This window comes from Dendropsophus ebraccatus, chromosome 12, assembly GCF_027789765.1.
Source record: "Dendropsophus ebraccatus isolate aDenEbr1 chromosome 12, aDenEbr1.pat, whole genome shotgun sequence".
Classification (NCBI taxonomy): Eukaryota; Metazoa; Chordata; class Amphibia; order Anura; family Hylidae; genus Dendropsophus; species Dendropsophus ebraccatus.
Genome location: NC_091465.1, coordinates 40,375,553 through 40,401,006, shown reverse-complemented (window position 1 = coordinate 40,401,006; position 25,454 = coordinate 40,375,553). Strand labels below are relative to the sequence as shown.

General features: G+C 42.9%; 1 protein-coding gene across 5 annotated transcripts in view; it reads left to right on the top strand.

Moving 5' to 3' along the window:
• Window positions 1–25,454, top strand: part of CADM1 (cell adhesion molecule 1) — a 211,444-nt gene that overhangs the window by 129,936 nt on the left and 56,054 nt on the right. For all 5 annotated transcript variants that reach the window (XM_069947024.1, XM_069947023.1, XM_069947022.1 and 2 more), the window contains 4 exons: window positions 5,049–5,195; window positions 15,804–15,956; window positions 17,150–17,287; window positions 20,177–20,338. In XM_069947024.1, the coding sequence (XP_069803125.1) occupies window positions 5,049–5,195; window positions 15,804–15,956; window positions 17,150–17,287; window positions 20,177–20,338 (600 nt within the window). The remainder of the gene's footprint in view (window positions 1–5,048; window positions 5,196–15,803; window positions 15,957–17,149; window positions 17,288–20,176; window positions 20,339–25,454) is intronic.

Genomic DNA, 25,454 nt, shown 5'->3' with positions numbered 1-25,454 from the left:
CAGCCAAACATCGGGGGGTTTATGGCTGGTGAATAGATGGAATAAAAGGCCACACGAACAGTCCAGCAATCGCTTAATGATCAAGTCTAGGGTATCGGCACATGTAATAGGGCTCTTAACGACCTTGTCTTATGGTCCTTTTACACAGAGCAATAATTCGCTCAATCGATCATTTAACGATTTTGAGGCGACAATTTTGTTTTTATAATGTTTAGACGAAGAGATAAATTGTTTGAAAAAATCGTTATTATAATCGTTTTAAGATCGCTGAAGGCCATCTCACACACTAGGCTGAATCTGTGAAAGACTGTTTAGACAAAGCGATCTGCGAATTATCAGCGAACGACCAGCAATGATTTGAGAACAAGTTGAAAGACCAAGATGAACGATTTCTCGTCGGTCACTTGATCGTTAGCTGCATTTACACGAGCCGATTATCGCTCAAATGCGATTGTTATCACAAAAGATTAAAGAATAATTGCTCCCTGTAAAAGGACCATTACATCCAGACAGCTGCAATAGGTGGTTGCCTCTTATGATCACAGTCTTTCAATACTATTAGTTCCTATTAGCAAATATCTGTTGGCAGAGGAGTTACTCTGAGTGCCAATGCTAATTCGGTCACGTCCCCATCTACCATCTGCCACTAAGAATACTGATACCTTACTGTGTGTTTGAGCCTTTGGGCATTAAAACCCGGATGTGACTGCTCCATTTTGACCCCCTATAGCTACACCTCTGTCTGTAATTTATCATGTTTCTATTTATCCTATACGTTTTCTCATTGAAGGCTTCAGATTTACTCTATACCTCTGACAGTTATCAGCAAGGTTGCCTGAAGACGTCTTCTTGTATAGTGTTACTTTAGGAAACTCTCCCTTTATCTTGCGGAGCGTTCTGGTAATATACATGACTGCAGGGAATTTCCGGAAACATGAGCTGTTTCACAAGCGGCTATAGATTAAAGTCCATCCATAGGTTAAAGGAACAGTAGAGGAGACTATCATATTCCCTGCTGTCTTGTTATTACACCACATCAGAAAGCATTTCCAATTACAACAATGTATTAAATATTAGCGGTCCAGGATTAGAAAAACATGGCTGCTCCTGTAAACATCACCTCTCCTGTTCATGTTGAGTCTAGTATGGAAGCTCATTTCTACTGAACTAGATGTATGTGGAGCTGTTTTAAATCCTGGGAAATACCTTTAAACCATGTCCTAATATATGACTAGTATCCTTAGGATATTAAAGGGGTACTCCCATCTTAAGATCCCAGGATGAAGGTTAAAATGCCGAGAAGTTGAGGTCACACCCCTACTGGTGTACCATGCTCAATGGTTCATAGGGCTTCTGAACTAATATAAGAGAGATTGAATGGAGCACTAGCCATAGTGATTAAAGATGAGCAATTTTTTTTTTTTTTTTTTTGGTTCACCAGGTGCGTACATTTTTGGCATTATATTTGCAAACCGTAACAAGCTGCACTAAAACAGCTAAACAATAGCTGTTTTGATACAATGCATATCTGTCCGCGCTCTCCCAGTATCCTCTTCTGTGTCTTGGGTGTCTTCTGCATCTTGGGTGTCCCTTCCAGCCCGCTCAGCCAATTACTGACTGAGACAGAACAGCAGTGGTCAGTGACTAGACAAGAGTGACAGCCCCCTCAGCCAATCACCAGCCGCGACGCTGTCCCATCCCAGCCCTTCACTGATTGGCTTAATGGGCTTTCACTGAAGGCAATGATCAGCCGTGCATCTGAAATATGCCTAATGATCGGCTGATCACATCTTTTGTGCAGGCTTTAAAGTCAATCTCTATCGGTTGCCGATTTCCCTGTGTAAACAGAGAATGTGCAGCCGATAGCAATGAACTTAAAGGGCCACGCGAATGATACAGTGATCGTTCGTGCGGCCCCGCCACTCGATTAGTTTTGTTGCGGACGGCCAAAGATTGTATATCTAAAAGGACCTTTAGAGCCCCAGCAATTAGCTTGTTATGCCGTCCTATGAATAGGAGATAACGTTTGTGATAGGAATGATAAGGTCTCTACCGTTCATATCCTATTATTGTATGCGCATCGTGGTTCACAAGCTGCAATACTAAACACAGTCTATGTTCAAGAGTGACGCCATTTTTCTGAAGGAAAGAAAAAATTCCTCATCCTGACAACTTTTCAATTAAGCCACAGTCTTCTAGCACATCAGAATAAAATACACATAGAAAGAGGTACATATGTAAAGAACTTGTTATATGGCACCCAGCACTTCTATTCAGCGCTGCCCATCACCACATCTTTTATGTGCGTGGGCAGCTTTTATTTATGCGTATTCAGTATATAGATGTCAGCCTAGTTAAAATCAGTATAAAATGTATTGCTTTTTGTCCATTGCAAATGGCCTACTTGCTGACTGGAATGTTAATGGTATTATTCAGGGCTATATGTTGTATTCTGTATATGGAATGTAGATCTCGGTGTATAATACAGATTGATGCGGCCCTGTTTACACAAAGCATTGTGTATGGATTTTCTGCAGGGAGATTAATCTGCATTAGACACCGGCCCATCTATATTGGTATTCTACATCCAGCCGCTCGTATTTGTTTATTACATAGAACTGAATTAATCTCTTTAATGCGGCATTGTGTGCCTTGTTACTTCCACATCCCATGAATGGCAGTGTCATGGAGTCCACTGATACATATTCACTATGGATTCTCCATACTTGACGCACATATTATGCAGAAACTGCAGGAGTCGGGGAAAGGATTCAGTCTCTTTCCAATAGAAGGAGATGTTAATATCCCACAAAATTTCCATCTGAGTTGGACTGTGCCGAGTTTAATAAAATAGTCACTCTCTGACCGGCCTATTTCGAGTAGAACGTATTCACCATTCACATTTATGAGTTAGATCTACTTGTGATCTGAAATTTTCTGCTATTTAATATTGTATAATATACCCATATAAAGGGTCATTTCAGCAATCAAACCCTGACATTGTAAGTGCCTGTGGTCACCACTTGGGGTGCTTGTGGTTTATGGTTTGTGGTGTTCCATACAGTCTGTGTTAAAGAGAACCTTTTGTATGGGTCGTCCTCTGGAAAACCCAGCTGCTGCACCATTGATTCATCCTTTATTTTTCCTATCACCTATCTCCATGTTCCCCAGTTATGGGACCTTTGAGATGGGCAAACCCGTGCCCAATACAAGCACCAATCTAGGAGATTGACACTCATTTAATGAGCTCTTTGCACGGCTCTACAGATATATGGCTGGGGCCATACAAATTTTTCTTTGATCGTTTGTGCAGTTCTTTACTTACATCATTACGGTCGTCAATGATGGTGAAGTGAAGGACGGCATGAACAATCCAGGAGTGGTTGCCCGTTCATCGGTTAATGGCTGGGTGTCTTACATTGGGCAATATCCGTTCTGTTTGGCCAATATTCACCCTATACGGTCAAGTTAGTTTTGTACCCGATATGTTATTTAGTGCATAGACTATCTACTGGACCTCCACCACCTCTACGTTCTTAACAATAAGAATGCTCACAACTCAGCAGTATTGCCTGCCCCCTCAACAGGTCAAAGGTTGCAATTATATCCTTAGACTGTCAAGAGGATTGTCATCACTGCTCAGTTGTAAACCTAAGTGCTGACTCTTGAGAATGGCTTGTACCCAGTTTATTCCCTCATTAGCATATAGCATAGCCAAAACTAGTAGTAGGGGATGGTAGGGGCTGGACTAAAAGTGGGTAAATCAATGGAACGTTGGCTCAAAATGGGCATTATAATAGCTGCCATTAATGATTGTCAACCAGTACCTGATACTTGCGAAGGCGACAAAATTCTCTGGCCGTTTCCTCCCCCCCCCTTACTTTTCTTTGTTTTTATAATTTCAAACACACAAAACTTGCTTCTTTTAGACAACATATGAGCACATCAATGTTCTTGTAGACTATATAGTATAAGCAGATTTCAATGTGAATTCTCATGCAAGTACACGTTATTCAGCAGCCATGGTTGACGCACTCTCTTATTCCAGTGGATCAGAGGGGAAAACTCTTTATATTCAGTGTTTTTAACCATGAACACGCAGCCTAGTGCTGCTCTTGCCACACCAGAACAGGTGGCCAGGACAGGGGGAGCGCTGTTTCTCCCCCCTTCACCAATCAGGCTACTAAATGTACTTGGACTGGTGCCCAGTAGTGTGTGTCGAGTTTTCAGGGAGCCTGTTTGTGAGACACCCACTGAACAGACCGGCTTCTTAAATAATTAAAGTTCTAAAATGGAATGAAAAAAATAGTGTATGTGTATTCAATCTGTTCTTCGTGTGTTTAGACACATGTTGGGATGAGGTGTGCCCTCCTCCGCCGTAACGTTAGGTGACTTCAATGTAATGGATGACAGAGTTTAAGCTATAGAAATGCATGAATAACCCCTGCTCTGAGGGCATACTGTCTACTGCCATTTCTATGTGGCAACATAATATGGAGACCCTGTGTTCCTAGGGAGGGATTCTCCATAAATATGGCATTGGATGTACTAGCTTTTAGTTCTCCTTTAAGACATCTTATGTACCAGCCACCACATCCAGGTGGAAAATGAATGAACACATGTCCACTGCTCTCTCCTACCATTTTTGGAACTTAGGGAAACATTCACTCTCCACCTGGATGTGGCAAGCTTTAGAGATCTGTTTTAGAGATAGTTGGTGGGGCACAATCTGTTAACCATTTAGGGTATATTCTTTGAACTAAACATACATGGTGGTAATACCCATGTATTTAGCTCACATTCACTGCCTGGAAATGACCTGTATTACCTGATATTTAAATTGCCAAAAAAAAAAACCTCAAAGCCTTCTGCTAGAATATTTAAGAAGTTCAAAGGATTGGCCAAACACGTAAATCACATAGAAGGTTGTCACTGTCTGACTCTTTTTCAGCATTATATTGGAGGCTCTGGAGGTGTGGACAGGGTCCAACTTCTTCTTTATTATCTAGGCCATGCTCATTGTCTTATTATTTATTTTTGCTTTCCAGGAGAGCGTCAGAATCTTGAGACAGAGAATGTGACGGTGGTAGAAGGAGAAGTGGCGACCATTAGTTGTCGAGTCAAGAACAACGATGATTCTGTAATCCAACTGCTGAACCCCAACCGGCAAACCATCTACTTCCGAGATTTCAGACGTAAGTGACTGCTGCAGACTGTTTCCAAGTAGGGTTCTCAGAACTCACCCTTCATCTTTACAGAACTTTTTCACATCCATTTTTAGTGCATCACAATCTTTATTGCTCTTGCACATGCAGGGAATAATATCAGTGAGGGTAAATGGCCATTTGTGAATCAACCCATAGAGAATAGACGTAAAATATCAAGTGACTGACTGCAAACTCCATTACAAATAGGTTGTCTTCTGGTGAACCTTTTGCTACCCATTATTGTGTTTGTGCCTAGGCTCACTGGGTGATCCTCTTGAATTTTTATGGACCGGACCAGGCCACTCCAGATAAACTTCACTGACAGATCGATGCCTATGTAATCACTATGCTGGCAGGGCCAAATGAACGATCTCTTCATTGTTCATGCGGTCCTTTAATTCCTTTACTGTTGGCCACACAACCCATATCAGACCAGCAATAATATTTACGGCTGCATAAACAATACAGTCAGCTGACACTTTCTTGATTGCTGTCCCTTTCCTATAGGTCAATTATCGGGAATTTCTTATATTTTAAGTGTAATGGTTGATTAACCGGGTCATATCTCTGCCCCATACATGGCAATATGTACGGAGAGCCCATCTGTTTTATAGACGAGAGCTCAGAATACAAACATTTCCTTCCCCCCTGCAGCGAGATAACTGGATTTTAACACTATACATTAGGAAATATCCTCTGGTAATGCAGTAGTATGATTCCAGAGAATCTCCTGCATTTGAGGCTAGGGCTCCATAGTGATATCTAGTTGCCTGCCGTTTGCAGTAAAATAGCAGCATTACCATCATCTTCCTTTATGGAGATATGTTGTCTGTCATTACCCATGAAGCCGGATGTTGCTATGGATTCATAACCTAAAAGGATTCTCATAACATGTCTATACTAGAAAATTACTATTTATGCAGTCGCTTAATATATCTATCAAGGTTCAGAAAAGGTTTATTCTTTATTGGCCACGTGATCTCCCCCTGTAAATACACCCATCAGTATCTGAAATGCAGTAGGCTGGATTTGTATCCTTTGCATTTTTCCCTATATCTACCCATAGTATACATTGTACATGATCACACTTGCTTTTTTTTTTTCCCAACCCAGAAGGATTTGACTGTCCCACGAATAATTATTTAATGCAGCTCACTTGTTTTGACAGCCGCTGTGCTCCACTGGCATGTTACATGTTTTATTACATACATCATCTTGCATTACATCACGATTTTGACAGTCAGCCGGTCACAAATGGCTTCTGATTTATTGATTGCTGCAGAAAACCAATCTGTCATCACCATCCACACTAAGCAGATCTGTAAAATTTAAGGGTCCACAAAATCTTTGTTGCACAGTAATGCTATTACAATCCCCGGCACAGCTATGAACACAGTTACTCCGTTATCTGCTGTATCTCAGTAATGCATTATTGCTTTCCAGCTCTGTAGGACGGCTTATTACAGGTAATGTTACACATTTCTCAGCAGTACTTCTTTTTCTTTCCCCTTGGCCTGTTACTCAGTGATACGTAATGGTTTATTTATTCTCTATATTTGCCGTTCGCCTCCACAGTAGATGCACTAATGCAGTGTCTTTGTTCCTGGCAGTTTTTACCCACAGTTGTCGATTGCTAGTTTTTGTGTTACAGAAATATATATATATATATATATATATATATATATATATATATATATATATTTATTTATTTTTTTGTAGGTGAGCATCTTCAACCTCATTTACAGATTATTTTTCTAGTTCATTACATCTATGGTCTTTAAAGATCAGTTAAGGACCCCAGGATGTAGGAAGTCTTAAAGGTTTTTAAATTAATACATTGCATTAACATGAATGTACCACCAGTATATCACTTTTTGTTTTTTACATGAATAGAGCAGCCAAAAAGCAATATATTCCTCATCTATTTGCCCTAATGTATCATCAATACAGGGGTTGCCCAGTATATGCCACTGAGGGACCAGACATAGCTTAAACCAAGCTCACATTTATTACAATGCAAATTTAGTGATTCACATTCGTAACCTTGGGAGATTAGGATGATAACATATACCATAACATGCTCCTGTTGCATCCATTCATTTCAGTGTGCTGAATGTAGTCTAAAAGTGGCTCTATTTAGCACATATGTGAATATATGTGTGTGTGTCTTGCGAAATAAACACCATCCATTCACAAATATGCCAAAAAGAGTCACTTTAAGAGCACATTCAGCACATTGAAATGAATGGATCTGCCGGGGTATGCTGTGATATACATCGGAACTCTATTTTCCCAGGTTGTCAGCGTATACTGCAAAATTTGCATCGTAATAAGTGTGATCTTACCCTCAGAAAGTGCTATTGTTTGTATAATGAGCTCTTTTTTACTGTCACTCTGTACACACTACTGTTGAATCACTTATGGTTGCAAAAAAATCTACCCACTCAGTTCACACATGTATGTGTGTATTGTTGCTTTTATAGAGACATGATATTTTACTACACTGAACAGAGTTACAGCAAAATTATTAAAATTTTGCCTCTGTTCACAAGATCAATTCGATGCATCCGTCTATAACTCTCATAGTGCCTTTGGCTGTGCAGGTATGATAGGAATTGTAGTTTAGCAACATGTGGGGACTAAAGGTTTCCAGCCCCTGTGTCTAAGGTATAGAAGCCTCCTGCCTCTTTGTATAAAGAAGCATCAGGGATGTTGGATTTCCATCTCCAACCCTGTTCCTTGGAGGGATAACCTGGCACCAAAGCCGTCTGGCTGTGGCCTCCCCCTCCTCTGCCCATAGAAAACACATTAACATTTACTCAAGCTGAATGTTTGTGTGTGTGGAGGTCTGGAGAGATAACTGTATATATGGTCACCTTTAGCCCTTAAGGATTGTGGATCTGTCACTTCATTATCTCTCCAGTTTCACACACTTATTCTAGTATTACCTCCCCGACATGTTTTGCTGTACAGCAGCTCTTCAGGGAGTCAGGTTGTGGCAGTGTAACAAGCAGGAGAGAGACAAGAGATTTAATAAAAGTTGTGTTTATGTCTTCCTGTAAAAGTAACACACCCTGCCCCCCATTGAAAGAGAGTTTCAGCTGAACGTCAAAAGAGTTTTTCCTGTTGATGTATTTTTTAAATGGGCCAGAGTGAGTAAAAACAACCCTGTCACTTACAGGACAGACTGTACAGTAAGGGCCCTATTACATTGAGCGATAATCGGCTGATTATCGCTCTGTGTAATTAAGGCAACGGTCAGCCAATGAAACGGTCATCGGCTGATTGTGTCTTAAAATGATCATCCCAGACAGGGATTGATTGAGCGGCCTGTCAGAGACCGCTCTGAAGCTGCAACCACTGGACCGGGAAGCATGCAGAGCGCAGGAGAAGACCGGGAGCATCGGCAGATAATGTATTAACTGTTTGGACAAGGGCTGAATGGACTTTGCTAACGATGTCCGTGCAGCCCTTGATAAACGATTATCGGGCCATGTAATAGACCCAGTAAACGAGAGCCTATCTATCAGATCGTTTACAATATTGATCAGGTCTTCATCGGCCCATCTAATAGTACCCTAAGTCTCTGGAGCCAGTCCTCTGCGGTGATGAGTAGAGATGAGTGAACTTGCCAAAAGTTCTGGTTCACACAAAACAAAATCGGCATTTGAATATCAGTGCCTGGTGGAGATAAGCGAATCGGGTTCGGGTTCGAGTCCATCCGAACCCGAACGATCGGCATTTGATTAGTGGGGGCTGCTGAAGTTGAATAAAGCTCTAAGGTTGTCTGGAAAACATGGATACAGCCAATGACTATATCCATGTTTTCCACATAGCCTTAGGGCTTTATCCAACTTCAGCAGCCACCGCTAATCAAATGCCGAAAGTTCGGGTTCGGATGGACTCGAGCATGCTCCAGGTTCGCTCATCTCTAGTGCCTGGAAAACATTCACCAGCTGAGTTGAGTCTTTGTTGCTGCCAGTGATTGGCTGAGCAGGCATTGCAGGAAGCCATGAGCAGTGTGAAGGGGTTTGGGGGTATCATGGTGAGTACTCTTGATGGTCTGGCTGGAAAGCAGATTTCCTCTATAAATATGGCTGGTTTGCTTCCTGGGTTGTCAGGTTTGACATCGTTTGGTCGTCTGCCATGCGGACCTTCTTCCTACCCACTGATTTCTTTTTTTTTTCTTTTACTCAGTTAGTGAATGACTATGTGTGAAATTTTTTATTGCTATTATTATTGCTAGGAAAATGCTAACTTTTATTTTGGAGAGCTGGGTGTCTATCTCCAGCTGGTTTATGGGTATTCTCATCATAGTGAGCTCGCATATCTAAAGAAAGGTATGCAAACCAAGGTCAGATAAGGGAGTGCAAAAATGTACATTATAAAGGAAACAGAAAAACAAAGTCTATAGATGTTCCTTCTGTATGAAACGTGTTGGAGAGGCATTACATTAGTGATGACCTGTTGTCTAAGGATAAGCCGCTGATACATTTTATATTGAGTAAAACATTGTTACTTTCTTCATCCTTCAAGCACAGTTAATCTGTGGAAGTGTTACTTAGCAGCAGACAATCTAGCTCATTACCGAGCATCCCCACCTCTCTCGCCTATGACTAATAACCGATGAAATGTGATCGTACTGCTCCTCCTGACCTCGCTTTATCGTTGTCAGTCAGTCTCTAACATGTTGTTGATCTCTCCTGGCCATAGTCGTCTTCTACTGTATGGCCAATGTTTATTTGTATAGTAGTTTGGGCCACCTCTCGTCACTATTCATCATCATTATTCATTTATATAATGTGGGTGCTGTCACCTGTGGAGAAAGCAATGTGCACCTATATCTCTCCTCAGCTAGAAGCTTTTATATGTAATTGGTAACTTTTCTGACTTTTGAGTAAAGATCCATTATAGCTGCTGTTATATTATAAAGGGATCTGACAGTATGTGTCCACCCTTACCTTTATGCAAACTTCAAATTCAGTAAAATTATGTCAGAATGCTAGAAGAACCTTTGACTGCCTGCTGTTCACATAACAAGCAGTGGATAGCCACATATAGCAACATACAGCATAAGGCTATGTTCACACTACGTCATTTTTCTGTAAAGAACGGACGCTGATTGCAACGGAATCAGCGTCCGTTCCTTACTGCATGGGCGGCATTGCGTTATAGTCAATGCAACGCTGCCTGCTGTGTTCTCACAGCGTTATGTTAATGCTCATTCTTTAGAACGGGCGTTAAATTATGTACCTGCCTATTATTTCCGGATGCTGTTCAGTGAACAGCATCCGGAAATAATAGCTGTTCACACAATGTAATTGAAGTGAATGGCTAATTGATTTGCTGCCACACCCGATGGTGCCCGAAAATCAATTATTAAAAAAAGAACGTTCCTGCAGCCGATACAGCAGTATCGGCTGCAGGAACATCCTAAATGCAGCCAGGCAGCCGGCGGTTTAACATAGTGTGTTAAACATAGTGTGAACATAGCCTAAACATCCCCTAAATAGAGATGAATGAACCTCGAACACGCTACCTCCAACCATAGGCTGTATCCATGTTTTCCAGGACTCCCTAGGTCTTGATCCAACTTCTTCAGCCACTGGTAATCAAATAAAGAGCGCAAGGGTTTGTAGGAATCTAATCACGTTTAAGGTTCACTCATCTCTACTCCCATCTCTCTCCCAAATATATGTAAGTTAGCTTTCCTTGATACGGAAGAAAGCTGCCAGTCTTTAGTTATTAGAGATAGAATCCCTGTAAGACTGTCTTACCATTAATGTGTTACTGTTGGAAAAAAAATGTCAAACGTTTTGATTGCTTTGACCCCCACTAATCTTTCCTGATCTCCCACCTCATTGTCCGCCTTCTGCAGGATTGAGAGATAAGGAGAAAATCATGTTTCTCCTTGCTCATTCTAGTGATTGGTAAGGGTCTTAGCATCCAGACCAAGGCCAATCAAAACCTTTGACATGTCTATGAAATGTCAAAAGTATTTAAAAATAAATAAATAACAATTAAATTACCCTATTAAGATGACTATGTAATTTAGCCAAGCTGGAATCTTCTCCAAAAGGAAGAGTCATAGACTGCAGAGAACTAACTTACACAACCCTTTGCCAAGGAATTATTGCCTTGCCTAAAAGACTACCTATAAAATCTAAACAATTTCCACCGAGAGTTCTAAGATATCACTTTAAGTTAGAGCTGGGCGGTATACCGCAAAAATACCGATACCGTCACTGGCGTCGGTTAACCGACCTCAACTTAGCCAGGACGGTATCTGCGGTATTTTTGCTTTTCTATCTCCCTGTTAGAGTGCCCCCTCACTGCGCCCATCCTGTGAGAGCGCCCCCCCGCACACACGCACGCCGCCTGGCATTAGCGCTGTACATTATGTGCAGGGGCGCTAATATCAGAGCGGGAGGTGGTGGAGGAGCAGCAGTGTAAGAAGGCCCCGCCCCCCGCAAGTCCCGTCCAAGCGCCCGCCCTCCTTACCCGTCCGGTCCCGTCTGAGGCTCCTCACCTGTCCGATACCACCCCACCCCCAGCGGTCCAGTCCCGTCCGATGCCCCCCACTGGTCCCGTCCTGTCCGAGGCCCCCCACCTCTCCCCTCCGAGGCTCCTCCCCCACACACCCGGCCGGCGAACACTGCCCATGTTTCCTGTGTGTGCAGGGATGCCGGCGTGTCAGAGCTGGAGGAGCAGCATTTGGGGGCGGCTGTCCTGTACTTCCCTAAGTAACAGTACAGGAGTGTAGCATAGGAGGAATGAATGGGCTGCAGCAGGCAGGATAAGTTATAGGAGACATCCTGCTGCAGCCCATTCATTCCTCCTATGCTACAGCCCTGTACTGTTACTAAGGGAACTACATTTCCCTGTATAGTCATACACCCCTGTCCGCCCCCCGCTGTATAGTCATACGCCCCTGTCCGCCCCCCCCGTATAGTCATACACCCCTGTCCGCCCCCCGCTGTATAGTCATACGCCCCTGTCCGCCCCCCCCGTATAGTCATACACCCCTGTCCGCCCCCCCCCCCGTATAGTCATACACCCCTGTCCCCCCTCTGTATAGTCATACACCCCTGTCCCCCCCCGCTGTATAGTCATACACCCCTGTCCCCCCCCCTGTATAGTCATACACCCCTGTCCCCCCTCTGTATAGTCATACACCCCTGTCCCCCCCCCCCGCTGTATAGTCATACACCCCTGTCCCCCCCCCCGCTGTATAGTCATACACCCCTGTCCCCCCCCTGTATAGTCATACACCCCTCTCCGCCCCCCCTGTATAGTCATACACCCCTCTCCGCCCCCCCTGTATAGTCATACACCCCTGCCCCCCCCCTGTATAGTCATACACCCCTGTCCGTCCCCCCTGTATAGTCATACACCCCTGCCCACCCACCCCGCCTGTATAGTCATACACCCCTGTCCGCCCACCCCGCCTGTATAGTCATACGCCCCTGTCCGCCCCCCCCCCGTATAGTCATACACCCCTGTCCGCCCCCCCCCGTATAGTCATACACCCCTGTCCCCCCTCTGTATAGTCATACACCCCTGTCCCCCCCCCCGCTGTATAGTCATACACCCCTGTCCCCCCCCCCTGTATAGTCATACACCCCTGTCCCCCCTCTGTATAGTCATACACCCCTGTCCCCCCCCCCCGCTGTATAGTCATACACCCCTGTCCCCCCCCCGCTGTATAGTCATACACCCCTCTCCGCCCCCCTGTATAGTCATACACCCCTCTCCCCCCCCCCCGTATAGTCATACACCCCTGCCCCCCCTGTATAGTCATACACCCCTGTCCGTCCCCCCTGTATAGTCATACACCCCTGCCCACCCACCCCGCCTGTATAGTCATACACCCCTGTCCGCCCACCCCGCCTGTATAGTCATACACCCCTATCCCCCCTGTATAGTCATACACCCCTGTCCGTCCCCCCTGTATAGTCATACACCCCTATCCCCCCTGTATAGTCATACACCCCTGTCCGTCCCCCCTGTATAGTCATACACCCCTACCCCCCCTGTATAGTCATACACCCCCATCCCCCCCCCCCCACTGTATAGTCATTCCCCCCTGTATAGTCATATACCCCTATCCCTCCTGTATAGTCATACACCCCTGTCCACCCCCCGCCTGTATAGTCATACACCCCTGTCCACCCCCCCCCCCGTATAGTCATACACCCCTGTCCGCCACCCCTGTATAGTTATACACCCCTGTCCGCCACCCCTGTATAGTTATACACCCCTGTCCGCCACCCCTGTATAGTTATACACCCCTGTCCGCCACCCCTGTATAGTCATGCTCAGTGAGTTTTTTACTTTTTTGATATTGACAGTTTTTCATAGCAAGTGGGTGTGGTTTGCAAAAAGGGGCGTGTCATAATTATCATTCAGTTATCGTTACCGCGGCTACATGTGCGATTAATCGCGATATTGATTTTGGCCCATATCGCCCAGCCCTACTTTAAGTCATGCTGTGCCCTTAAAGAAAAGTCCTTTAAAACTAAAAAATGACAGGAAGGCAAGGGGATGCCGGAATATAATAAAAATTTTTACTTACCTGTCCCCGTACCTCCGCAGCACTGCTCTTGGGTCTCTCTGGCAGGTATGTCATGTACCTGGCTCCTCCAGCTGAAACATCGCATACTGCTTTGGTGTCTTGCCCAAGTCACTGACTGGCTGAGCGGGCAATCCATCAGTTGAGTATGTGACATTGCAGCTGGAGTTGCTGCAGGAAGCTGGAAGAGAGACTCAGGAGCGACGCCACTTAGAACGGTAAGTATACTGTAAGTATACTTTGTTTATTATATTCCTTCTGCCTTCCTGTAATTTTTTGTTTCACAGGGCTTCTCTTTTAACCCCTTAGCATCCCATGACGTACCTGGTACGTCATGGTGGCGCGAGTTGAGTTCAGAGAGGGGTTGGGACCCCGCTCTGAACGGCACCGCTCCCGGCTGCTATTCAAATTAAGCATTTCAATGCAGCTTTATACCTAATCTCATGTCTAGTGGGTCGGATCCCCCCCCCCCCCCCCAATGCGATCACGTAGAGTAGATCCGTTCTTCTGGCCGGGTCGGGCCTCTGCGTCACACTGACACTGATCCCGACTCGGCGATACATTGCTCTGATCTGCAGCAGACCAAAGCAATGTATCACCGATCTAATGGATCATTGCTGTGTATATACACAGCGTTGATCTCTATGATAGATCAGTGCTGTGTATATACAAGTCCCACAGGGGGACTTCTAGTTAATGTAAAAAAATGTTTTTATTCATAAAAGAAAATCCCCTCCCCTAATGAAAGTCCAAATCACCCTCCTTTTCCCATTTTATAAACAAATAAACATATTTGGTATCGCCACAATTTAGTTTTTTTTAAAGGATTTAATTTTTTTAAAGCCCTTTAAATAATAATAAAGTTATGCAAGTTACATATTGTTGTAATCGTACTGATGTAAGGAACATAGACAACATGTCAGTTTTACTATAGGGCGAGCGGCGTAAACCCGAAACTCCCTGAAATCAAAACAAAGTCCTTTTTTTTTTTTTTTTTTCAATTTGACAGCGCAAATAATTTTTTTCCGGTTTCGCAGCATATTTTATGGAAAAATAATGCCTGTCATTGCAAAGTACAATTGGTTTCACAAAAAATAAGGGCTCATATGGGTCTCTAGGTGAAAAAATGCAAGTGCTATGGCCTTTTAAACACAAAGTGGAAAAAGCAAAAGTGCAGAAACAAAAATTGGCTTTGACCTTAAGGGGTTAAGAAACCCTCAAAGGCTTCTTCATTTTTTGACTTCCTCTATTGGGGGGGAAAAAAAATCATAACCATAACCTGTGCCACAAACCAGAGCACAAAATGTGTTATTTAGATGGTAGATAGTTGTTTCTTGAATATGACTTTAGGTTGGGGACTGACAGGGGTTCCTTCTCTTTTGGGGGAGTCCTTGTGCAATAAACAGGTTAATCAAGATTAGAAATAATTTAGCTACTTTCTTGCAAAGACAGTGCCATCCTTGTCCCCAGGTTGTGTGCGGTATTGCAGTTCAGATCAATTCACTGCCAAACCACACCCAAACTGAGGACAAGAGTGGTGCTGTTTCTGGAAGAAAGTGGACATATTGTTCTGGTTATTTTACGCTAAAAGACAATTTATTGAAAGCACAGATGGACTACCTGGCTCCTGGCATTTGTCCAGCTCTGGTGAACCTGTGCCATTAAATAGAACAGGGTGGGAGGCAGCCATGTTGTTCTGTGAATGGCAGCTCACACTGGTGATTGTATTCAGTATCTATAAAACGAGAGATTAGCTAGTTGCACTCTGACAAGAAGTGTACGGAGAACTCCACATACTAAGTGCATTCCAATAAGTTGATTCCCAATACGTCTTGGCACTATTGATTTTTTTAAATAGTTTTCTTTTTAACTAGTCCATTTGCTGACTTAATGGTTTTTAGTCTTTGCCTTTTGATACTTTGTATAATGTATTTTTTCTGCCAGGATGGATATTGATATCCTGTGTTTTTGTGTTTGAGTCCTTTTTTGTGAAATCTAAAAATGTTTTCCCTTTTCATCTTCAGCTTTGAAGGACTCGCGATTCCAGCTGGTAAACTTCTCCAGTAGTGAATTGAGGGTGTCTCTTACCAACGTGTCCATCCACGATGAGGGGAGATACTTCTGCCAGCTCTACACAGACCCCCCCCAGGAGGCGTACACCACCATAACTGTGCTCAGTAAGGAGTTACAGCTTTCTCTTTGTTTATACCAGTCTATTTGTGTCTGTTTCATCTGTCGCATCCCCATCCTTCTATTATTCCGCATATCTGTCATTGCTTTGCTGACGACCCCTGATTCATTATTTCTTTGAATTCTACGATTTCCTTGATACTCGAATTTTAGCTTTCATTTTTTTCAATTGTACAGTCTGAAAAAAACTAATGTTGCTATGTTCTGCCGACCTTCATTGTCATGTAACGTGTTATCTTCTGAGCAATCTGTCCTGACTTCCTGTTTTACCATTTTTTTAAATTTTGTTTTAATATTTATCTTTCCTGTTTTGATCATTTGTGTTAACACTTTTAATTTTTTTTTTTTTTTTCCGGAAGTGTCCCGCACATTTTTTTCATTCGATTTGGTTAACAGTTGATCAGTATACAGACTAAAAATAAATGCCTCTGCTTAGTTGGATATTGTAAAGCCACATATCTACTTACCCTGATTGACTTCTAGCTAAATAACCCATTAACTAAAGCCAGCCAAACTCTTGAGAGAGCTTTTAGCAGATCTGCTTTTTTATTCTAATAGGAAATAGAAATAAACCACTACCAGCCCTTTATGTTTCACAGAAACAAAGGATCAGACATATTGCAATCCGACTGCTTTAAGCTAGTCGTACACCTTATACTTTTGTCGACCGTATGCACTGCTTGTGGCAGATTAAGCCCTCCATATAGGGTGTATGGGACTTTCCCGATCATCCACTAACAGATGATGTCAGTGAAGATAGTGGATGGATATAATAGAAAAATCACCGCCTGAACCCTTTGTTCTGGGAGAGATAAGCCACAACCAGAGCTCTCTGGCTGCGGCTTAACCCTCCCCTATCCTTGAAGAAGCACAAAATCAACACAGAAACGTTCCTGTGTATGGGAAGGACGGAAGAGATAAATTACAGCTGAACGATAATTTGTCCGCCAGTGTGTGTTGTTACCTTTATGCCTCTTTTGCTTCCCATCCAAAAACAGCCAGGGGGCACCATACACATTAGATCATAGGCCACTTTTTCCAAATTAGTAGGTTTGACCTCTATCTGATGTGTGCGACCCTCATTTTCTGTTTGTCTGGCTTTCCTAGTATTCATTCTTTTTGTAAATTCATTTAGAATTATTTTGTTGATTCTCACCACCTTACTCTATTGTTGTTTCAGTTCCACCAAACAACTTGGTGATTGATGTGCAGAAGGACACGTATGTAGAAGGAGAAGAAGTCGAGATGAATTGCACAGCCATGGCCAGTAAACCAGCAGCAGTAATACGCTGGTACAAGGGAACTCAGGAGATAGAAGGTGAGATTAAATGAGTATAAGGCCACAGTGTAATACAAACAGTATTTTTGCCTCTGTATTATGGCTGCAAGTTCAGGCCCAATCGCTGTTTAATGCTCTGAACTGACAGCATCACATGATCAGTTTTGTGCCATTAGACCTACAATTGGGCCACAATTTGTCCCCTACTACAGGAGCAAAAATGTGATCATGTTACGGTTATGTAAAACCAGCCTTAGGTACAGGTGAGGCAGGAGATTTAAACGGGTGTTCCATACTTTTCATATGTTGCTGCCCATGGTGATTCTATCAATTCATTCCAAACTTATTATCTATTCATTCTGCTTTCCCTAGTTCAGAACTGCTGCTTTCTTCTAAAGACACAAAAAACTGTATGCGAGATTTTCTCTCTATCTCCCCCTTCTTCCCCCCCCTTCCCTGGGAGAATTAAACTGAGGTCAAATTGCAGATGAACTCACTGTGATTAATCCTTCAGGCATTAAAAAATTGCAGATAGGAACTTGTTTACATCAGCCGTCTCAAAGGGAGGCCGGAGGAGGTGGTTGAGAGCAGATAAAACAGCTCAGACACAGTCTAAACAACTCAGACACAGTTTTTGTGTCTTCAGCAGAAAGCAGCAGCTCAAAACTGGGGAAAGGAGACTGAATAGATGGACAAGTATGGAATGAATTGTTAGTCTCAGCATGGGCAGCAACATATCAAAAGCTATGTTTGAGTGGAATACCCCTTTAAGGATACATTTTATTGGCAGTAACCTTTAATAGCCAGCATTTTTTTCTCGATAGCATGGAGGTCTATATAATTTTAGTTTACAATAACTGAAAAGTGAATGGAAAGACATTTTTGCTGTAAACTATAGCAGCAATAGAATCGAGAGAGGCTTTGATAAGACTTAAAACATTAATTTGGTGAATAAATATGTCCCTTTAAAGTGATCCTGTCATTGGAAAAAAAAAACTTTTGACATGTCACAGAGACATGTCAAAAGTTTTGATCAGTCCAGATCTGGGTGTTCAGGACTGTACCGATCATAAGAACAAGCTTTGAAAAGTACATGGCAGAGCACTTCACTCTTGTGCCGCTTATCTTGTTGAAGGGGCAGATTCCATAGACTTACAATGGAGTTTGTCTCCTTCAGCAGGTTGGAAACAGTAATCTGTGGAATGAAGTACTCGGCTGTGCACTTCTCTTAGATTGTTCTCATGATGGTGGGGGTTATATGCTGTTTCTCTTTCTTTTTATGGAGTGTACCTGCCATCACGTACTTCACAGTATACCACAAATTGTAAGTCAGCAAATACATGTTCTATAAAATGTTTAAAAGAAAAGAGAGAGAGTTCGATATTTCAGATGAAAGTGTTTTAAAGGTAAATAAGGCCCCCTTCACATGCCTGTGTCAGCTTTTACAGTTAGAAAATCCTGATCAGGGGGCCTTCAGGAAACTTCAGGAACTGTGTCAGGAGTGTCTTCATCATGAAATATTGTAACATCTGGACTTCCAGACACACTCGAATATGCATCAGGACTTCCAGATTCTCCCATAGATTTCTGTGGGGGTATCCGTGACAGAATTCCTGACGAAAATAGGACAGGTTCTATAGTTTCCTGACCTATTTTCTGGAACGGACACCTTTCAGGAAAAATTCTGATGGGTGTCCATGACTAATGTAACCTTATGAATCCTGACATCCGTCCTGACGTGTAAAGGGGGCCTAAGGCAGTGGGTCCCGATGACGTTCACCTCTTCAGATCTGTGATTTCTAATCTGTATAATCAATCCCTCCTAACAGGAGATGTTCCTGATGATTGGAGAATGGCCAATGTTATACCCATGCACAAGAAAGGTTATAGAGAAGAGCCCAGTAACTACAGGCCAGTTAGCTTGACATCTGTAATAGTACAAATTGATGGAAACCTTTATGAAAAGAAACATAATTCACCATCTATAAACTTGTTTGACCCAAACCTGCACAGCTTTACCAAGGGCAGATCATGTCAGACTAATCTTATTGATTTCTTTGAAGTGCTGGATGAAGGTGGTGCCATGGATATCTTCTATCTGGACTTAAAGTGACTGTACCACCAGGCCCAGGCTGAAGCACTGGAGGCGGCTGACCCACCCTTAGTGGGAGGAAACCCCCGACCCTCTATGATAGGGTTCCATTGATTCTAATGGAGTCATGTCATGCAGGGGCTGGGGTTTCTTACCACTGGGGGTGGGTCGGCCCGCCTCCAGTGCTTCTGCCTGGGCCTGGTGGTACAGTCACTTTAAGCAAAGCCTTTGATACAATTCTCTGCTGAAAGAGCTGATAGAAAATTTGGTGAAAATTGGGCTTGATCCCTGGATAGTTCAGTGGATTTGTGGTTGGCTCAAGGCTAGATATAAAATGGTCATTGTTAATGGTGTATATTCCGAGTTATTCTCCTAAGATAAAATATCCGAAATGTAAGGACACACGAGATGGACCAAATGGTCTTTTTCAGCTGGTAATCTCCAATGTTTCCGTTTCTCCACTGAGAAAAGATAGCGACTTTGTGCTATTTTTTTTTTTCTTCCAGTAAAGAGCTTGAGACAAAGATGTGGGTAGGTAGCATTTAGAGGGAAAGAAAAAGATTCTCTATAAAGCATCATAAAGGCTTCTCTGCAGAAAATGGGTATGAAGATTACATATTACATTGGGAAGCTCTAGATCAGGTCATCCTGACATTGTACTGAGTGGTAAATACATACCCAGATCTAGGACATGTATTTTAAAATTCTCTGCAAACTGAGAGCTGCAATGCACTGAGAGCATGCAGAAAGAAAAGCAGAGGTGAGAGCGAGAGTAAGGTAGTACAATAAATATTACATGAGAATGTAATGCTGTGTCTTTCCCTGGATATTGTCAGGTGGGAAGACAGAAGTGGAGGCCATGGACAATAAGATGTTCAGAGTCCGCAGTCAGATATCAGTCACCGTTCTTCGAGAAGATGATGAAGTCCCCTTTGTGTGTCTCGTTGACCATCCAGCTGTGAAGGACCTGGAGACTCGGCAGTACATTGATGTGCAGTGTGAGTAATACTAGAGTTGAGCCCTCTGGGTTCTAATTCTTTACCGTGGTGGCTGGGTTAATGCACCGCTAAACCACAAAGTGTTTTTAATATGAATGATGGTTTTAATATATGTTTTGGTATATGAAAATCGGGTATGTCAACAATCTTGAAGTGATTTTGCAGTCTAAAACATCTGTGCATGCTATATCAGCTGGGGTTTGAATGATAGGACCCCAACCGATTACTAGAATGGGAGACTAAGGTTTCCTTTTCCTGTCCCCAACCACACGACTTATACCAGGAGGAGTCTTAATAGTGGTGATCAAGGCCTGCGATCGCCCCGTCGGCCAACAATAAAACATCACTAATCCAATGGATAGAAAGTTTTAGCCAAAATACAGCGTTTAAATAAGTTATTTCATTCCTTGCCCAGTAACAAGCATGTGTCCTAAGAGGGCCGTGCTAGGATGCAACATGAAGACCTCCACCTTCCCCCACCCCTCTCTGCTCTGCATGATTGATATACAGGACTCGGGTGCTGGAAGCCAAGCCCTGTACATCAGTCATGCAGAGCAGGGAGGAGGCATGCATGCTGCAGTTCAGCACAACCTCTATGACATTTGGGCCTAGAAAGAAAACATTATTTTATAACTTTGCAAAGAGCTATTAACTAAGACACATATTTCTCATTTGTTTTATCCGATTATGTCTGCAGCTTTGACTATGATATACAGCTAACAGATTCTCTTTAAGCTTATAGACCGATAGATGATTGTAAGACCCCCTACCCTGATATCCATATAGCTCCTGAATTATGTATGTGTGATAAAATGTATGTATATGAATATTAACCATATATCAATAGACTTTAGATTAAGTCACTTCAATACATATTGCATCAGCAGGGCAGAGGTCCATCACACACAAAGCTAGGAACACACTGCAGCTCTGCAGACCTCTGCTACCTTCAACACAGGGGGGAAGAGTGAATGGCGGACTTATTTAACTAAGCACAGATATCACTTTGATATCATATATAGTATTCACTTCAATGATATGCAGCCTTTGATATATGTTAATGTCAAATGTTGCCTTCGCCTGCTCTTTAAATGTCAGCTGAAGGAATATCTAGAGACTGTAAGCTATTGGGACACTTAAAAAGAGAACATAGACATCATTATATGTCTCAGCTTTACTTTGCTCCACCGCAGGTAAAGGCAAGTAAGCTCTGTTCTCTTGGCAACTTTTCTCATTTCATTATAATCCGAATTAATCTGCCCTGTCTGGTGATGCAGTGAAATGGGCATTACGTTATACTATATCCACGTACTTTGTCTGCTCTGTTAGAGCCTGCACAGCTGATAAAGGGGGGCTCCTAATCAGCCCCCCGCCCATAGGCTAAAGCAGAGAATTGCATCAGATCTTGACTGTAAATAACCTATTGGCCTCCAATGAAATTACTCGATACCTATTGGCCTTGGCTGACATTGCAAGTATAACATGCCTTTAAATTGCAGTTTCTTGTGTTAGCAGATGATCGTCTTGTTATTGCGGGACTTGCACTTAGTTGGGGGGGGTTACATAAACAGGGAATTAAAGTGATTTAAAGCTAAGGTTACCTGGGATGCTTTGCATGGTGACGTTGCATGTTGTCACTTTCTGTTACTTTATTTCCTTAGCCAAAGCATAAGTCATGTAAATGTAACTCCTTAAAGGGGTAGTCTGTTCAGGACCTCTTTTTTCCGAATGCCGGAGAAGGGGTGGGTGAAAATATAACTTCCACTTACCGATCTAGCCCCCGGTGTGTGATCACTCCCTGGTATTGAGATGGTTGAGATTTGATGTGGCAGGCCCGCTCAGCCATTTAGCGCCTGAAGCGGTGTCCCACCTCTTCCGCTGAATGGCTGAGGAGGCCTGTCCCGTCTTAAGTCCCATCTCGTTACCAGGAAGCAGCCACACATTGGGCACCGGAATGATGAAATACTGATGAAAGCGCAGGAGCCAGGGAGGTAAGTGGATGTTCTTTTTTCTTCCACCCCTTCCGCAGGCATTCTAAAAAAAAAGAAAAGTTTTTATTAGTGTTTAGACCACAACCGATCAGGAGAACGAACTGAGGAGCTTCTTGCTCAGCATGTTCTATCCTGACACTCTGTTACGCGACCGCATGATGTAATTTCACGAGGCCATCTCACTCATCTAGACACAGAGAGGGGAGAGAGGCGTGGAATAGTGCATCTGTTCCCACTCTTTCTCCGGTTGCAGACTGAACACTCAGAACCCAATTGATAAAACGTTTCACTTTTTTTTTTAATTAGCAAATAAATGGTTAATACTTGCCTTATGTATGCTGTCGGTTTTGAGTGCCCCATTGTGCTGCTCGTGTTCCTGCATGTCACTCTGAGCTGGTCAGCTAGTTTTTTCACGGGGCCAGTCTGTGCAGACCAGAGGCGGACACATGACATCACTTCCTGGTCTCTCTTTTTTTGCTGTTAATAAAGATGAAATGGCCTTAGTGATAGAGCCTTGACTGCAGTTTTCCAGTAAGTGCGACACCTAGTGGCCGAATGTATAGCATTGCATTTCATATAGAAAACAGGCAATAAAACAAATGAATTAAGTTGCAGAGATGTAGTACATCATCTCCCCTGCTGATTTATCATTGTTTGGTAATGACAGTGCCTGATAGCACCAGTAGCTGATATCACCAGAGGGAAATTTTGAAATCATTAGACCCCAATGCAACATCTGTAACAGGGCCACAGCTTTTCTTATATGGGGCAGAAGGACCTTTGTGCGACCCCTTCCGGCTGCTACCACCACCACCACACTCCCATTCTCATCACATGCTAGACAACACACAGCTGCCAGGTCATCCCCATTGAAAAATGATACTGTAAGTGGACTAAAGAAGTGACACCAGTACGTATCTATCTATCTATCTATCTATCTATCTATCTATCTACAAAGCACAATTTACGCAGCACTCTGTAGAGAAAAAGCTTTGCCCAATGCCGTGGTCAACACCCCCGATCCACAGGTGTCTATATAGAAATCTATCTATCTATCTATCTATCTATCTATCTATCTATCTATCTTTTATGCTCCAGATGTGAAATATAGAGCATTATCTTCCATTTACAACTCTTGTTCTTATGTTTTATAGTTTTTAGAATTTTATCATCTGTTTGCAGTTTTACTATAGAATTTCTTAAATTCTATTAATTGAAAATAATATTAGAATGTCTTACTGCTGCCAGTTATCTTATATTTAGTGAAACCATAAGGAAAAGAAAAGAAAATGAAGGAGTAAGCATTTTATTATAAGAGCTGATTGAAGATTGTAGCTGAAAGCTGGCTGATGTAGCCACCAGGGGGCAGTAGCGGCAGGAAAGACCAAAGCAGGTGTGCAAATTACATTACTAATTAAAATCCTTCTCATCCTCTCATCTCTAGATTTATTATTTCATCACGCCAAAGAGTTTATCAGAGACGCTACATGTAATATTATTATTGAAATCACGTTTATGCAGAGAGGACTTGATTCATATCAAAATTCTATGTTTTTGGGAGTTTTCCAGTGCCATCTTTTTGGGCAGAATTAATCACCACGACACACCTAATAAAATATATTGTTCTTTTATCGCGAAAACGCGCACAGGCCAATGTATTAAAGGAGAAGTCCGGGCAGGGATTTTTTTTTTTTTTTCAAAAGTGCTAGGAAGGGGGAGGATGAAAAAAAAAAAAAACATACAAGGTGACTGCAGTGTATATTGCACAACTACTCCCAGTAGACCTGATGCCATTATCCATGACAGGCTTCTGTAAGACACCCACAACTGTGAGTCACATTAGTGCCGTGCTATGGCTGTGATTATCAGCAGCCTATGTTGTCCACAGTCCCAGCACTGACTTATGAAGCCCCCCCCCCTTATAGAACCCCCCTCTGTGTAATGCCCCTAATAGATGACCCCCTCTGTGTAGTACCCCGATAGATAACTCCTTCTGTGGTGTTCTCCTTATATATGGCCCCATTCTGTGTAGTGCCCGTTATAGATGGCCTCCCTCTGTGTAGGTCTCCTTTATAGATGGCCTCCCTCTGTGTAGGTCCCCTTATAGATTGCCCCCTCTGAGTAGTTTTCCTTATAGATGGCTTCCCTCTGAGTAGTTCTCCTTATAGATGTGCAAACCAACTCACCTAAAAAAAACAAACAAAAAAAAAACTCACCTTACACACGCTCCACTGTCGCTTTCACTCTCCCCGCACGGCTCTCTACCGCTACAGGCAGCATGTGTTAGAGACTACTTGTGCCAGAAGTGTGTGCGTCTTGAAGGCGCACACACAATAAACTGGTGTACTCACCCAGACAAATGTCCCGGATTCCCAGGATGGCCCTGGAGATCGGCACATCTGTCAGTGTCCACCTGAGGATCCTCCGGTGGGCTGGTCTGACATTACTTGTGACCGTTGCAACCAATCACTGTCTACATCTATGGTACCAGTATGTAAGCTACGCAACTGCTGTGGCCAGTGATTGCTTGCAGATGCCACAGGGCCACCAGGGCTAATGTATATTTTTAATTAGGGTCATAAGCATGTCACATTCCCTTTCCTCCATTTCGTGATTGTCATGACCTGTATGCGGACTGCCAAACCATGTATTTGCACATATGGCTTTTGTTGCTTTGTAACCCCCCTCTTTGAAAAAAATGTTTCCTTTTGAAAACCAGAAAACCACATAAATAAAAACTCAATATATTCATCTTTCTGTTTCCCTTTCTAGTTCTTACCATTGAAATCAACAGGGGGAAACCTCTCCAAAGCACCCTATGCCATAGCGTGATCCACTAGAGATGCTTTCTTGAAGTCCCATTGACTTTCTAATAGCGTCTCTGTGCATAAAATGGCGAAGCTTTTTGTTGTTGAATGAAGTAGCGGCTGCTTTCCCAGTTATTATAATACATTAACAGCAATGTGTATAATATGTACATTCGAGGACAATCTGCTGTGAATACAAGTGCACAGCTTATTCCCATATTAATGGTCAAATGACTACAATGTTTACACAGCAGCGAATTAGTCGATTGAGCGCTATGTTCCCAGCAACAAACTGGCAAGAAAACGTTGTATTACTAG